The sequence below is a fragment of the Neomonachus schauinslandi genome, chromosome 12 (assembly GCF_002201575.2).
Source record: "Neomonachus schauinslandi chromosome 12, ASM220157v2, whole genome shotgun sequence".
Lineage (NCBI taxonomy): Eukaryota > Metazoa > Chordata > Mammalia > Carnivora > Phocidae > Neomonachus > Neomonachus schauinslandi.
The window spans coordinates 61,431,683-61,447,610 of NC_058414.1; the positions used below are offsets into that span (position 1 = coordinate 61,431,683).

The following is a 15,928-nucleotide window of genomic DNA, read 5'->3' on the forward strand; positions in this document are numbered from 1 at the left end:
TTAGCTGCTTAAGAGCACAAAGCCCAAATCTGATCCAGTTCACATGTTCGTGGGGGCTTTCCAGCATTGTATTTTGTGGATGTCTTTGATCTCTGGCTTCATTTTGCTTTTCCTGCTCCTCCATTGCCTGGCTCAAATGTCCTCCCTAATATATTATGAAGTTTTCATTAATCTTTTCATTGATTCATCCATCCAACCCATCCAATTCAATGCCCTGCTCACCCAGGACACATTAAATCATATTCTGGAGGGAGAGGGGCAAGGATAGGATATTTTAAATGCCCTCCAGTTGATTCTAACGTGCAATCAGGATGGACGAGGACTGATATAAATTTTAAATGTTTGCCATTCTATATTTCTGGACATTCTGCTTCCCAATAGGATGCATTTATACTTTACAATGAAAAGTAAGGAAAGATTTCTTTGCAAAATAACTTAATTATGCACATATAGCGTATACTCTGTCTTCTGACTTCTACAGAAAGGTACAAATAAAGAGTAAAAAGAATGCCACAACACGGCATTCTCAGTAGACTACAGGGTCACAGAAGGCCCCCTGGAATGTTCACCCAGACTTCCTCTCATCCTCCCATAGTGCCCTGAGGACAGAGGTCAAATGTCATCTCCATCACTGAATTCCAGTGCTTGGTACAGCACCTGGCACATAGCAGATATGCATGGAGTATCTGTTAACTAAATGAAACTGTGCATAATGGGTATGATTCCCCCTATCTGCCAATGAACCTGACTTGTACATATTCCATCATCTGTAATCCAGACCTGTGTAAAATACAGAAAGTGTATAAACTCTAAAGTCCTATTGTGGAAGAGTTAGCCATTTGACAAATGTTGGTTTCCTTAACCACTAATACAGGAGAGTAAAAAGATGACTGTACTCACTCCACAGAGAGGAAAAGTGAGGGGGAAGAGAATTTTCATTCACACTCAGGTACCAGGTTAAATAATTCATGGTCCCCTCACAGAATCCCCACTGTATCTGTGGCAAACTTTCAACATTCAAAATATCCACAAGTTAGGGCGCCTGGGTGGCTCAGTTGGTTAGGCGACTGCCTTCGGCTCGGGTCATGGTCCTGGAGTCCCGGGATCGAGTCCCGCATCAGGCTCCCTGCTCGGCGGGGAGTCTGCTTCTCCCTCTGACCCTCCTCCCTCTCATGTTCTCTGTCTCTCATTCTCTCTGTCTCAAATAAATAAATAAAAAATCTTTAAAAAAAAAAAAAAAACAAAAAAACCCACAAAATATCCACAAGTTAAAAGTAACTGATAAAAACTGAAGGTGTTAAATTCTGGTTTGCTACAGAAGAGCATAAAATATTATCTGAGCAAGAAAAATTCATTTGACAACTGAGTCAGAACAATTTTCTATGGAAAATCTAGCAAAAAAAAAAAAAACTGGGAGAAGGTACATTTTAGAAGCAAATCTGTTTTTGCTCAAATACTGCTGACAGCAGGCAATTAATGTTTGAATTAATGAATGGTAGCTCTTATGACATCATAATCAGATCCTAGGTGAGCCTGCTCCACTATGTGACTCCTTTCCCTTCGGCAATTGTGTTCCAGCAGGTGGCTCTGCAATGTTCAACTTCTCTACTTGCATCTCTCCTTGATTCTTTGAAATATCTGATATTAGGGTGACCAGCCACCAGCACCCAATGATACTACACAAAATAAATAGACAAAAACAAGCAGACACGTAAATAAGAAAAAAAAATTGACAGGAGGTATGTTTGTGCCATATATTTTCAGGGTGAAATTATTAATATACATAAACCTTTCTTACAAAGAGAAAAAGTAAGCAAGTGCACAATTAACTTGTATGTGCTACAAGGTTCTGAGGATAATACATATATAATTAACTTTTCAGCTCTTAGTTTTAGCATCCCTGGTACTCATAGGCTTCCAGACTAGTAGAAAGCAAATGTCATAGTTCAATTCCATTTCCTTTTACTTCCCGTTTCAGACTATCTGTGGTGATTTAACTTACAATGAACATGGCCCAAACAAGCAACTAATGAGTTAAGGGAGAGCAAGGCAGAACAGAGCCCTCATGATCCATAATTCTCATTCCTCCTGAGAGCTGGTTCTATCCCACACTGAATGCCTATGCATTCTGGGAGAAGTACATTGATTTCTTCATTCAAATTCCCTTTCTGAATAATGGTTTATAGTCTCTTGGTTAAAAATGTCATTGAACCAGTTATCCCTTGATATCATTTTCTGAATTGCCTACTTAAACTACCTACAGAGAGAGAGAAAGAAAAGGAGAGAAACTGACTAACAGAAAAACAACCAACCAAAATACTATATGAATTTTGAATAGTTAACTCTTAGTTATATACAAAAGCAACAAAAAAATACTTCTATATATCTAAGGATTCAGAAGGTGTTCACACATGTTCTTTCTAAAATGGAAGCCAAGAAGTGCTCCAGCTGGGAGAAAAATTCAACCAGTATTAGAACCTCAAGAATAAGGAAAATATATAAATGATGTTCAATAAAACTAGTAAATCTTAGTATTAAATAAAAATAATTGTTGTTAAGCAAGATATAAAACTTGAAGCAAATATTAAAAGTAATATGAAGGTTAAGTTAATTATAAAATAACAATTTACTTATAATCACTTAGATTACAAATCTCATGGTATTTCAACAAAAACTGAGTGATTATGATCTCACTGATATGAGGAATTCTTAATTGCAGGAAACAAACTGAGGGTTGCTGGAGTGGGGGGTGGGGTGGGAGGGATGGGGTGACTGGGTGATAGACACTGGGGAGGGTATGTGCTCTGGTAAGCGCTGTGAATTGTGCAAGACTGTTGAATCTCAGATCTGTACCTCTAAAACAAATAATGCAATATATGTTAAGAAAAAAGGAAGAGGAAGAGGAGGGTAGCGGGAGGGGAAGAATGAAGCGGGGGAAATCGGAGGGGTAGACGAACCATGAGAGACGATGGACTCTGAAAAACAAACTGAGGGTTCTAGAGGGGAGGGGGGTGGGAGGATGGGTTAGCCTGGTGGTGGGTATTGAGGAGGGCACATTCTGCATGGAGCACTGGGTGTTATGCACAAACAATGAATCATGGAACACTTCATCTAAAACTAATGATGTAATGTATGGGGATTAACATAAGAATAAAAAAATATCAAAAAAAATAAAAAAAAAACCAACTGAGCGATTATGGAGGAAATAAATAAAAATTCAATAAATATCTCAGCATTTGCAAGGAGTGTCATTATATACCATTTCATATTTACCTTGATAGGCACAAAAATGTAAAGGTAATCTCTGGTAAAATAAAAATAGGATGCATTTATTTATTTATTTTTAAGATTTTGTATTTATTCATTTGAGAGAGAGAGCACAAGCAGGGGAAGAGGAAGAAGGAGAGGGAGAAGCAGACTCTCCGCTGCGCTGGGAGCCCGACATGGGGCTAATCCCAGGACCTGGAGACCATGACCCAAGCCCAAGGCAGACATTTAACTATCTGAGCAACCGAGGCACCCCAAAAACAGAATATATTTTAAAAGACCATTTACAAAGCTAGCTAGTGGATAGGGGGATGGGCAAAATAGATAAAGGGGATTAAAAGGTACAAACTTCCAGTTACAAAATAAATCACGGAGATAAAAACTACACCATAGGAAATATACTCAATAATACTGTAATAATGTTGTATGTTGACAGATGATGACTATACTTATCAAAAAAAAGAACATAATTAAAAGGCACGTGACAAAAAATTAAAAGGCATACGACAAACTAGGTAGGGCAGAAATTGCCAAGATATTTTGTCAATTGAAGAATTGCCATCCTTTATATATAAAGAGTTATTATGAATCAATAATAAAAATATAAACATCCTAATGGGAAAAATGAAGGGGAGAAATACAGGGAAATACCTCCCACTTCTATTGGAAGACATTAGCTAAAAAAAAAAAAAAAAAAAAAACAACTCTCCAGAGAGAAATTTGATAATATATATCAAGAGCTTATAGTTTTTCATCTACTCTGACAGAGGAATTCCACATATAGAAATTTATCCTAGAGGGCGCCTGGGTGGCTCAGTTGGTTAAGCGACTGCCTTCGGCTCAGGTCATGATCCTGAAGTCCCGGGATCGAGTCCCGCATCGGGCTCCCTGCTTGGCAGGGAGTCTGCTTCTCCCTCTGACCTTCCCCCCTCTCATGCTCTCTATCTCATTGTCTCTCAAATGAATAAATAAAATCTTTAAAAAAAAAAAAAAAAAAAGAAATTTATCCTAGATAAATAATCAGAGGTAGGCTCAAAGACTTTTTAACTTGTATGTTTATAACAGTGTTATTATATACAGTAATGAAGAACTGAAAAACCAAAATGTGCAGAAAAAGAGGAATATTACATAAAATGCAGCCATTTAAATCATACTTTCTAAGAATATTCAGTATCAAGATAAAATGCTTAAAATAGAAATAGTAAAATAAAATATAGGGCAATATTTTGCTATGATTCCAATGTATGGGGAAAATTTTTACTCATATAAATATATATGCATGATAAATAAAATTAAAAAGAATTATATCAGAATTTCACCAATATCTGGCTGAAGAGGTTAGGAGTGATTTTTATTTCCTTCTTTATAGATATATTTATATTTCAGCATTATTACCTAAACATGTATTTTTTTTAAAAGATTTATTTATTTATTTGACAGAGAGAGACACAGCGAGAGGGAACACACGCAGGTGAGTGGGAGAGGGAGAAGCAGGCCTCCTGCTGAACAGAGCCCGATGCGGGGCTCGATCCCAGAACCCTGGGATCACGACCTGAGCCGAAGGCAGACGCTTAATGACTGAGCCACCCAGGCACCCCTAAACACATATTTTTACACCAGAAAAAATGTTTATAAAGTATTAAATACTGAACAAAAATTAATATTGATCAGACTTAGAAATTATTATACCTACATATCTTTGGGAATAATAATTTTCAGCCCTGTGAGCTGTTAAGAAATATTTATTTACTCTTTTCTAACAACTATGGGTTCTGGTCTAGCTAGCTTTGTATATCAGGTTGGTTAATAAAACCAAGAGTTTAGATCCCATTCTAATCAATTTAATAACAACATATGTTCAAGTGCCCCATGCAGGTCAGGCTTTCTTGAAATCACGGTTTTCTGGTAGAAAAGAACAATGAGCAAAACAGACTGGGATAATCTAATACAAACTGATCACCAATGGAAAAAAAGATGTAAATGAATCTCTTAACACCAGTGAACTAGTCAACAGCATTACTGGGAGGCTGAAAATATTAGGTAAGAGTATTAGATATAGGTTGGTACTTTTACCACCATCTTCTTAACTCTGCATTCAAACCTCTAACTTTCTTTTCCCATTTTTTTTAAAATAACAGCTATGAGTTATCAGGCACTAACCACATACAGGTTCTGTTCTCAGTGCTTTACATATTTATTTCTGTTCTTTGCATCAACTCTGTGATATGTATTATCATCCTCAGAAGGTAATTTTCTCAAAGAATCTACATGAATCTGCCAAAGAGTCTAGTGCAAGTAGGGATTCAATTCTCCATTTCCCCACTAACTGAAATTTGCTTTGATATTCAAACTATCCTCCCACAAAACATACATAACCCAGGCTTTGCGCCTCTGTCCATCCCCTTTCTCCTTGTTCCCCATTTTAAAATCTAACACCTCCTGCAGGATCAACCTCAGGCAACCTTGAAATCCTGGCTACAAGATGCCTTCCCAAAAGCCCTAAGCAGATTAAGGGACAAGTCCCTTCATGCTTCCAAAATAGCTTAACCGTATCTCAACCAGCATACCTAACATTTGGTAATTATTAGCATTTATTTATGTCATTTTCAAAAGGCCAGTTCTCTCCTGGAAAAGAAGCCATCTAATGTTCCCCTCAGTGACTAGTTTCGGAAGGTAACTTAAGTAAGCCAGATAACTGCGAACGAATTATTTTGAAGTACCTCTTTAGACTGTGTGTTGTCGGGAATTGGATTTTCATATGTAATGAGTGTAATTGATTATAAGAGAGTGCTTCTTTTGAGATGATGTAGTAGCTGCCATTGCCACTTGCAACGTCTGCCAACAGGGAGAATTTAAATGTTTAAGGCATCTGAATAGACTAGGGGAGGCTACATTTAAAATATAGTAGAGATGTTGGCTCCGTAGCTCAGGGTCCAAGATCTGTCCCAAAATGATAAGGGCCCAATTGTGCCTTAAAAGCGCCATAAATATAAACCCTTGGCCCCACCTGAAATGAGCAGCCACTTGGACTGGATTTTGTGGACAAGCCACAGTGGCTGGCGTTTGAAAAACTGCAACAATGGGGTAGGTCTCTTCTCTACCACACAAGAAGCAGCCCCTGATGTATGAGGGGCCAACAGAGCCAGAACATGTCCTGTCCAGCCACTCCCACGCTTCTTTCAATTTGCTGTGCGGGCACTGGTGGATGAAAGTGTCGGGGTTGTGTTTGAGGTTAAAACTCTCCTTTCTTGTAATGAGGGCCTGGGGCCCAGGGCCAGTGGGTGATGGCGACAAGCTCAAATCCTTGACTGAACTTCCTTCTTTCCTTGAAGGAAACTCATGCGAATGCCCCCTGCCCTCAGGAGACAGTGAGCTCTGAGGACCAGATGTCTGTGATTCATCTCTGTACTCTCGGCACATAGGAGGCATTGGGTAGATGTTAACAAACACTGACTATTGTTGAAGGTTCACCTGCACAAACCCCACTGGGGTCAGCCCCCTTGCTGAGCTCCAAGAGCCATCTATGTTTGCGTCTCTCCCTGGAATCCAGCGCCACGGCATCGTACCCTTATCTCAGGTACGCGTTCCTCCCTAGGCTACAGGCTGAGCATGTAGTACGTAAGGATCATGTAGTACCCGTTTGAGAAACACGAATATGCGTATGAGCAAATGGATTTCAGCTTTCAAGAAGCACACGGATTTCAGTCCTTTTTATTTATAGTACCAAGAGTCATGAATTTTCTCATCTGAATTTTGATATTGGCCTCAGTGAATTTTGCCTGCAAGTTACATTCATCTCAGAAGATCAGCCTGAGTCATGAGTGAAGAGAAGTTGAGAACATGAAAGGGGGCTAAAAATGCATGCAAGGATATTAAAGCTCCTTCTATCCCAACGTAACGGCAGAGGTGGCTATTGGTCAGGCTTTACTTTAGATAAAGGAAGAAATTAAGGCCTCATCATTGTGTCACATGATAAGAAATGAGAATGACCAGGTGGTCTCGCAGAAACCAAGAAAGAACAACACCCATCCACTGCAAGATCTTTATACCAACAAGGGGAATTTAGTCAGACAGCACAAATGTCATGCTGAAGTGGGGGCTTGCCTCATTCTATTATGCACTGAGTCCTACATACAATGAAGAGCCAAAGATAGTGGATCCTACCAGTTAGTCATTTGAATCCAGATCCTGAGATAGTGCTTCATTTGCAATACACATAAATCAGCAATGCCTTGTTTTCTAAGTGGATTTGGACAGATCTCCTGGAAGATTCCCCAGTAGCATGTTACCTTTAGGCACCTTGGCTCTCCATCTCTCCCGGTTGATATGCACCACCTCAGTCCAAGTGGCTTTGAAACTCTTGTAGTCAACGGGGATGACAGAACTGTTGATGGGGGCGCTTCCTTCTGAGCCAGTGCTCTTCACGCCCGATCGCTTTGCATCCGCCGAACTGATGCTGTTCAAGCTGGAGGACAAAAAGTCACCCCAAAGAGGAAGGGTAGTGTTTTAATAATGTATGCCAATGAGCAAGCCCAAGAAAGGAGTGGTTAACACTCCTCAAGTTGTGTTGCGAAACTCCTGGGTCCTGAAGTTTGCAATTCCTATTTTCCATATGTGACAAACGGGAAATTCTGTTTTCAGCACGAAAAAAAAACATCACGGTTTCAGCCTCATGAGTATCACTATTCCCCATATTTCTTCTCTGCTGATTGGTATCCTCTTACTCAATATGACTAGAATTCCCTCACATGAATTCTCTGTCTTCAACTCTCCGAAATTAACTAATTTGAAACTGGGCTTCTACTTGGTTTCCCAGTGCAGCCACCTGCTTCCACACTGACCACTTTCCAAGTTACCCAGCCACTTGTACCTCTTTCTCTCCAGCTCCAAACCCCCCACCCCCTGTACTGGAGTGCCTCTGACCCCAGGATCCCCAAGGCCAAAGTAAGAAGTTTTCCTTATGTTCCCAGGGGAAGCTGAAAAGGCACAGACACCCTAGAGACTGTGGGAAACAGTCATATAAAAAGCATTTTTTAAATGAATATTACTTCAAGTTTTAAACATGGGCAACTTTGCATATATAGGGAGTGTCACCTTCTGGGAAACTTGAACGTATCACACACTTCCAGGTGGCTAGCGCTGTGACCAACATGAATGCAAACCCACTGACAACCACAACCGAGGCTGAATAGAGAAGCAGGATACGTTTCAGCTGAGTGCTTGCAGAGCTACGGGGTAGGGGACTCAGGCAGAAGGCTTCTGTCCGCCATGTCAGCAGCCATCACTGGGTCCATTCACCTTGACCATCCCCGGGACCCCATTGTCCTAATATTTTTCCTATCTTCCCTTCTATTTACTCCTTCTTTTGCTCTTTGCTTATTTTTCCCATTAAATTCCATTTCTTTCCTTTCTCCTGTATAACAAAGCCCCAGGTTCTACATGGACAAGCGGGAAAGGGGCAGCGGGACTAGCAGTGGTACCACTAATAAAGACTAAGTGTTAGTACTTCCTCCATGCTCGACCCTGTTATAAGGGCTTAATGTAGACTGAATAACTTCTTTAATCTTCCCTCCAACCTAGGAGTATTACAAACCACATGGGGAAACTGAGGCCACTCACCTGAGATGGCATGGCTACCAAGTAATAGGACTGGGATGTTTAACCTGGAATCTGACTCTGGAGCCTGCTACTTATCTATGCTCAATATAATGAAGTTATGTCAGAGGTGATTTAAAGCTTTCAGGTTCTTTTTCTTTCCTCCACTTCATTCTCTTCCTAAACCTAGAAATGAAACTCAGTTTCATTTCTTGTGAGAATTCTGATCAGGGGTACTTTCTTTTTGCAGTCTGGGGAGCAATGACTGCCCGGGGCCAGGAGGTCAAAGTGCTGTGATGGGTGCTGCCATGAGCAAAAGCACCAAAAGAGAGAACGGGGTGGAGGACCAGCCCTGGAAACCCACCAGTCGTGGTGTGGATCTTGGTCACTCCCTTCCAGGCCAGCCTGGAGAGCACAGATAGTCCAGCCTCCACTCCTCTGAGAAAAAGAAAGAGGCAGACACACCCTTACAAGAGAGGGAGGGCAAACAGCATTATGAAATACCCCATCTCTCCCAAAGGAACAACTCTGTCCTCACCTGACCCCCATCCTTCCAGTTTCTCCACTGACCTTGAATGCCTCTGTCCTGTCCCGCCACTTTGGGAGGTTTCATCAGTTAAAGGGCTCACAATCTTCTCAGTCATGTCCGTGAGCACAGTGAAGGTAGGCTCCACAATGAAATCAATAAAACCTGAAGAGAGACAGCAACACCTCAGAGGAACTACATGTTAACTGGACCTTCCCATATTTTCCTATGGAAACTGATGAGTCTTATCTTTCTTTTAAAATTTATCCACAGAGGAGCTCCAGATCAGATAAGGAGAGAGGAGGTTGGTCTTTATTCATTTAACATATTCCTTGAGTTGAATATCATGAGTCAGTTCCATCTCTCCAAATAACTTTCCTATGACTTTCTAGTATCCAGCTCAATCAAGTGATGAAGAAACACAGATTCAACCCCCACTCGGTAACCAGTGCTGTGGTTGGTGCTGCACAAGAGACAAAGACGTAAAACACAACCTGCCTACCCTCAAGGCATTTATAAGAGAGATTAACTGAGCATAGAAATGACCCCTAGAGTATATGGAAACGGCCAAAGGAGAAGCCCAAAGAAGGCCCCTGGGAAGGTGAGGGAGGGAAGATATTTTCCCTCACCCTGAGAGGCCTGTGAACAGCTTTATGGAGGTTGTGATGTTTGAGCTGAGCCCTAAGTCTCTTCACTCCAGGTGGAAGGGGTGGAATAAGCAAAGTGACGAGGATGGGAAAAAATGCAGGATGTGTCTGAGGATTGACTGGGGCTTAAGGATTTTTTCAGAGTTGGAGTGGGAAAGCTTGGGAAGGCAGGTAATCATCAGCTCAGGAAGGGAGGCTCCTAAGGGTCTGGCTAAGGAGTTGGGTGGGACCTAGATGGGTACTAGAAGCCCCTTGAGATGTTTGGGGAGCATCACAGTTAGATTTTTTCAATGTTCTTTGGGAAAGTTAATCTGGCAAGATGGGCATGAAGGGAGAGAGCAGGAGGGGCTGAGTCTGGGAAAATCATTTGAGAAGCTGTTGTGACAGCTCGAAGGAGAGGTAAGGAGGTGGGATCCAGTGCCAGCGTAAGGTGGGGGTGTCATGGAGGCACGGGTGCAAGCAGCTCGGCGGGGGGGTGCTGCCTCTAAGTGGGAATTGTTAGAGACCTCCCCCAGCAAAGCAGAGAACCCAGGGATGATGGGGGAGCTGTGGCTGGGAAAAAGGACGATGGGCTCAGTCTTAGATCTGCTGACTCTGAGGTGCCAGGGACACATCTAGATGGGAAAGGGTGAGCAGAACTGGAAGAAACAGGGTTGGAACCTGGGAGAGGGGTCAGATCTGGAACTGGAACTTTGAGATATCACCATGTTGGGGAGATAGTTGATGTTAGGCTCTAATATCTAACATAGTCACTGTCTCAATGGCCCAAAGATACTCAGGTGTTCTGCGACACATTAGTAGAAAATATATGATCTGGAACTACTGGTGGTAGTTTATTACACAGCCACGTGAAAGTTGGAAGGAAATGAAACCCTAATCAAAGGAAATATGGTGTTTGGTGCAAATGCTTTTATGGTTTTCATGACTGAGGTGGGCACCCAGCTGATTTCCTTGCCTCTAGTCTTACTCAAAACCCTCCCAGCTACCGATAAGAGAAATCTTTCTAAAACAGTGGTTGACAAACTTTTTCTGTAAAGGGCCAGATAGTGAATACTTTAGGTTCTGTGGGCCAAACCTATGACAACTCCTTAACTCTGTCACTGTAGTGTAAAAGTAGCCATAGACAATATGCAAAGGAATGAGCTTAGCTGTGTTATAATAAAACCACTTATAGGACAAGTACGCCAGATTTAGCGCATAGGCTATAGTTTGCTGACTCTTATTCTAAAGCATCAATTTATATTTTTAAATCTTACTTAAAATTCTTTAGATATGCCCTGATTTTCTCCTCAGACATGTCACTTACTTCATCCTACTCTCTGCCCACTACTCCAGCCATATGGAGCTGTTTGTAATGCTCTGACCATACTAGGCTGTTTTAAATTTCCCTGCTCAGTATATGCTAATCCCTTATCTGGAATGCCCTTCCACCCACCCATTACACACCTCTAACCAACAACAATGTTTGCCTAGATATTACCTACTTATTTCTTAAGCTCCAACTCAAATATTACCCTTCAACAAGTCTTTCTGAGTCTAATGGTCCACACACTCTATTCTGTACCCAACTGTGCCACATACAAAACTCTACCTTAGCACTGTAACACTCAAATAGATTTTGTTTTCCTAACATGTTGTCTACTGCCCAATCCTGGTTCAATGTCTTTGGGAGCAGATGCCATATATAATCTGTATTCGTTTTTTTATAACATCTATTTTAGTGCCTAGCAGTGCCTTGCACCTAACAGAAACTCAATATACTATTACGAAAAAAAGGAATGAGTACTCAAAATACAAGTGGAAAAAAAACTCAGTAAATCCTTGTTGAATTTATTTTTTGAATGATTTCAGACTCTTCCAAGCGAAGAGCACTGCTGATATTTAATTTATGTGTGATACTGGTACCCTCTCTCATATCTGAGGATTTTTGTAATGCACATATATTATGGTTATTAGAGTACAAAATTATCTTCTCCAAAAAAAAAAAAAAGGTGCTAAAAGGTTTCTAAAAAGAAGGAAACATTTAAAATGAACCATTCCTAGAAGTAGGGTCATCCAGGAAATGGGACTGTCCTGGAAACAGGGCCAGAGAAATGATGCCAGAGAGACTTCCAGGATTGCATGCAGAATGGAGAGGCTGAAATAGAATGGGCTTCTTGCCACTGATTCTTGTCATTGCACTGGGAAGTTGAGGCCCCTTTTGCTCTTAATGGGGAATGATAGAGACAGCAGAGCATCACTGTCTAATCTTCCCACAAACCAGCCACATTTCAGGGAGCAGGATGGGGAGAGCAGCTCCAACCCAACCAGCCAAAGCCATGAGCACAGCACAGCAGAATGGAGCCATGTTCCCAGCCAAAAGAATCACTGGGAGCATCTGAGCTTACTTCTAGGCACCCCTCTCTGTTTTTTCTTTCCATCCAAAGGGCTGTCAACACATACCCACTTGCGACTGAGCAACCATCGTTGACTTTCGATCACACAGAGGAGAAAAAGGCAGCCCCAGCTCTGCTTCTCTGTCACCCTAGGAAAACAGGAAGTCACAGTAAATTAAGATCAGTACGCAAAGTTGCCCAGATTTTATTTAGCAACTTCAATTGCCACAAAGGCCACTGGTCTTTATTATAATTATTACAATTACATTATGTAAGAAGTCCTTTTGGGGCCTGCTCCTCTGCATAAAAGACACCAAGAAGCTGAAGCCCTCTGGGGTCCAATCATTCCATCCAACTGCAAAGGCACATGCTGTTGTATAGAAAGCCTCATTAGGCAGCAATAGGTCCCCCGAGGAAAATAAGAAAAGCCATTACGTCTTGTGGCCTAGAGCCAACACTGCAGTCAGAATTCCTGTGTGTTCTCGAGTTGTCGTGTCGATCTATGGCCTTTCTTGAGCCAGTGAAGCCCCCCCACCCCAGTTGTGGGCAGTGTCCAAAACATAAATTCAAACTGGACTGATTTGGATTTATTCTCCCAGTGCTGCTACCTAACGCTACACACAACTGGGGTAAGTGCTTCCAGGGTCTTAAGCACAGGGCTCAGTCCATAATGGAAAGTGGACCAAAAAAGAAACAGAGTAAATAACTGCTTGTGTTTCTCAAGTTAGACAATAATAATTCTCTGGTCAATATATTCTCAATCTCACCAAAAAGCATCACTATAACAAGTAAGTACGATGGAGAGTCTAAATAATGAGGGTTGAAAATCTGGACCAAAAGCTCAATACTTTAGTCACACACCTAGAGGAATGGGAGAATATGGCACCCTTCTCACAGTAGTAAAGTTGTGCTAATTCATTTTACAAAGGATAGAATCTGCTCAGGTTAATGGCTACTGACCTCGGCTTGAATCTGGCCTTTCTCCCTCTAGCTGTGTGATCACAGGAAGTTTATTTTCCCTCTCTACATTTCAGTGTTATGTTCTATAAAGTATGGAATAATAACCCCTATCGTATCAGGTTATGATGAGGATTAAGTGAGAAACATATGTAAATAAATAAAAGAACTATTATTGTTTCTCTAATATTGGGTATCTTAGGTATCTCTAATATTTAAGTCAAGATTTGAGAAATGTTTAGTGAATTTGTAATACCAAATACACTCTGATGACAATAAATACTATAAATAAATCAATAGTACATAAAAAGTAATAACAACATTCAAAAACTAGACCGGGTTCAAAAACTAAATGCTTTTTCTTTCTAAGGCATGTTACCAAAGAGAAAAGATCCTGGCTCTCACTTTCTCTCTCTCTCTCTCTCTCTCTCTCACACACACACACACACACAGAGAGAACATCTACTGAAAGGAAGGAAAAGGAATGGGCGTCTGAGGAAGCTGAATGATGGGGTCACAATAGGTGCTGGGGACATCCAAGGGTCTCAGGAACAGTCCTGAAGTGGCTCAGTTCCTTCTGCACACTTTCCTGTTCCCATGGGACACAACAGCCCCTCCATTGCTGAGTACACCTTGCTGCGTCCTGCACTATCTCTCAAGTGGCATGATAAAAATAATTTATTCCTGAGCTATTTCTACTTGGGCAGGATGAAGAGAAGGAAGAGTACTTATAACATAAACTGTTGTTTTGTCGATGGTTTAGCAAGATAGCTCAGCTAAAGCAAATAAAACCCACTCTTATTCCCTATGAAGCAGGGATAAAAGTTGTTTTTTTGGTACATTTTAATGGGGTGGTCTAGAAGAAGAGGTGGTGAACACTAACCACTTGACTATTAAGGCATAAGCATTAATTTGGATTGTATTACTAAAAAAGTACAAGCTATTAAATAACTTCTTATCCCATGGACTTGTCCATTTCACATCTACACATCACTTATATCTTTTGGATTTAATTGAGCTGAGTAGACTCAACTATTAAATGCCTATTTCAAAATAGTTGTCATTGAATTTCCTTTGGAGGACGGATACATTTATGAATTGGAAAAAAATGTGCAGAAGGTAAAACGGAAGGATGTAATTCTACAGGTGAATTCAACTTGATTGAAACAATATTATATGACTCTATAACTACTGGCCTGTGTGGAATTATTCATACCCTTTCCTCTTACTGAAGATGTCAATATTTTTAAAAAGGGGCAAAAGTCTCAGCACAACAGATTTTTTTTAACTAACTCATTTTTTTTTCCAGGACAATGCAGAAAAATAAATAACTATTATTCCTGCCATAGGGGTTAAGACTAATAAAGTCATGTAGTCAATCTGCAAAAGGAGCACAACGCATTTTGTTGAATGAATGAAGAGATGAATTTGATTAGAAACACTCAAGTTCTTTGGTTACGTGGACATTTATGACAGGCAAGCTGGGGGAGCAATTAGGCATTAGCTGTTCATAAAGCCTCCCTCCTTTTCCTTCTCTATTTCCTGTCCACACAGCTACACTACATTTCCCAGGATATCTGCCAGTTAGTGCTAGATAATAAAACAAGAGGAGAGGGGATGTATCTCCACCACACTTCTGGCATATAAAATCTCCTATGCCTACTTCTCCACGTTCTTCCCTTTTTTGCTGGCTTGATGTAGACAAGCAACATGGAAGCCATGCAGAGTCTAGGTCTAAAATCACTGCTGATTGTAAACTATCTGCCAATCAGTAAATACTTGTCCTGTGCTTTACATGAGTGGGTAATAAACTTCCATTTTATGTGTGTCATTATTCATTTTGGGGTTTGTTATAGAAGCTATATGTAAGCAACAAGCCAATCAAGAAAAACAAAGATTATTTCCATATTGTAAGGTCACAGGGCAGGTGACATCTCAAGTGAGTCTTCTCAGGTAGAGTGAAGAAAAAGTATTTGATTGGAAAGGGTAACCAAAGCATCATGCAAAAAAAAAAAAAAAAAAAAAAAAATCACAGCAATGTACACTCTTCTTTCCCAGGGGAAAAAGTTACAAATAGGAAGTATAAGAAAATTATTGTGATTTTGGATTTAAGATAATATAGTGAAGACATCTGTGTCTTCTCAGAAATTATCCTCTCAAAACAGGAGAGCAAGAAGCAGAAACACAAATGCTAGGAAAAATCTGTAATCTCAAATCAAACTAGATGAGGAATGGCTGCCAAATGTTGTGAATATCAGAGAGGGGTGAGGTAAGAGCCCCAGAGAAGAGGCCTATGGCTCCAGATCTCAGATAAAACTTGAAGAGCATAGTTCTCCTGGTTCTCTCTGGTGTGAGGAGCTACCCTGGGCCCTATTTAGTCCCTAGGAATAGTAGAAAAGGAGAAGTTGAATGAGGAAACACATAGGCATGGCAACAGGATGATGGATGGCAGAGTCTGAATTGTGAGCAGCCCTACAACTGCTGCCCACTGCTGTCTGGGAAGAAATAAAGGTTAACACACACACACACACACACACACACACACACACACACACACACAC

General features: G+C 40.8%; 1 protein-coding gene across 1 annotated transcript in view; it reads right to left on the reverse strand.

Annotated features, from left to right (window-relative positions):
- The window catches only part of PDE1C (phosphodiesterase 1C), a 299,837-nt gene that overhangs the window by 57,372 nt on the left and 226,537 nt on the right, over window positions 1–15,928 (reverse strand). Inside the window, exons 12-14 of the mRNA XM_021689572.2 lie at window positions 12,478–12,559; window positions 9,433–9,553; window positions 7,557–7,732 (exon numbers count right to left, since the gene is read on the reverse strand). Coding sequence (XP_021545247.1) covers window positions 7,557–7,732; window positions 9,433–9,553; window positions 12,478–12,559 — 379 coding nt within the window. The remainder of the gene's footprint in view (window positions 1–7,556; window positions 7,733–9,432; window positions 9,554–12,477; window positions 12,560–15,928) is intronic.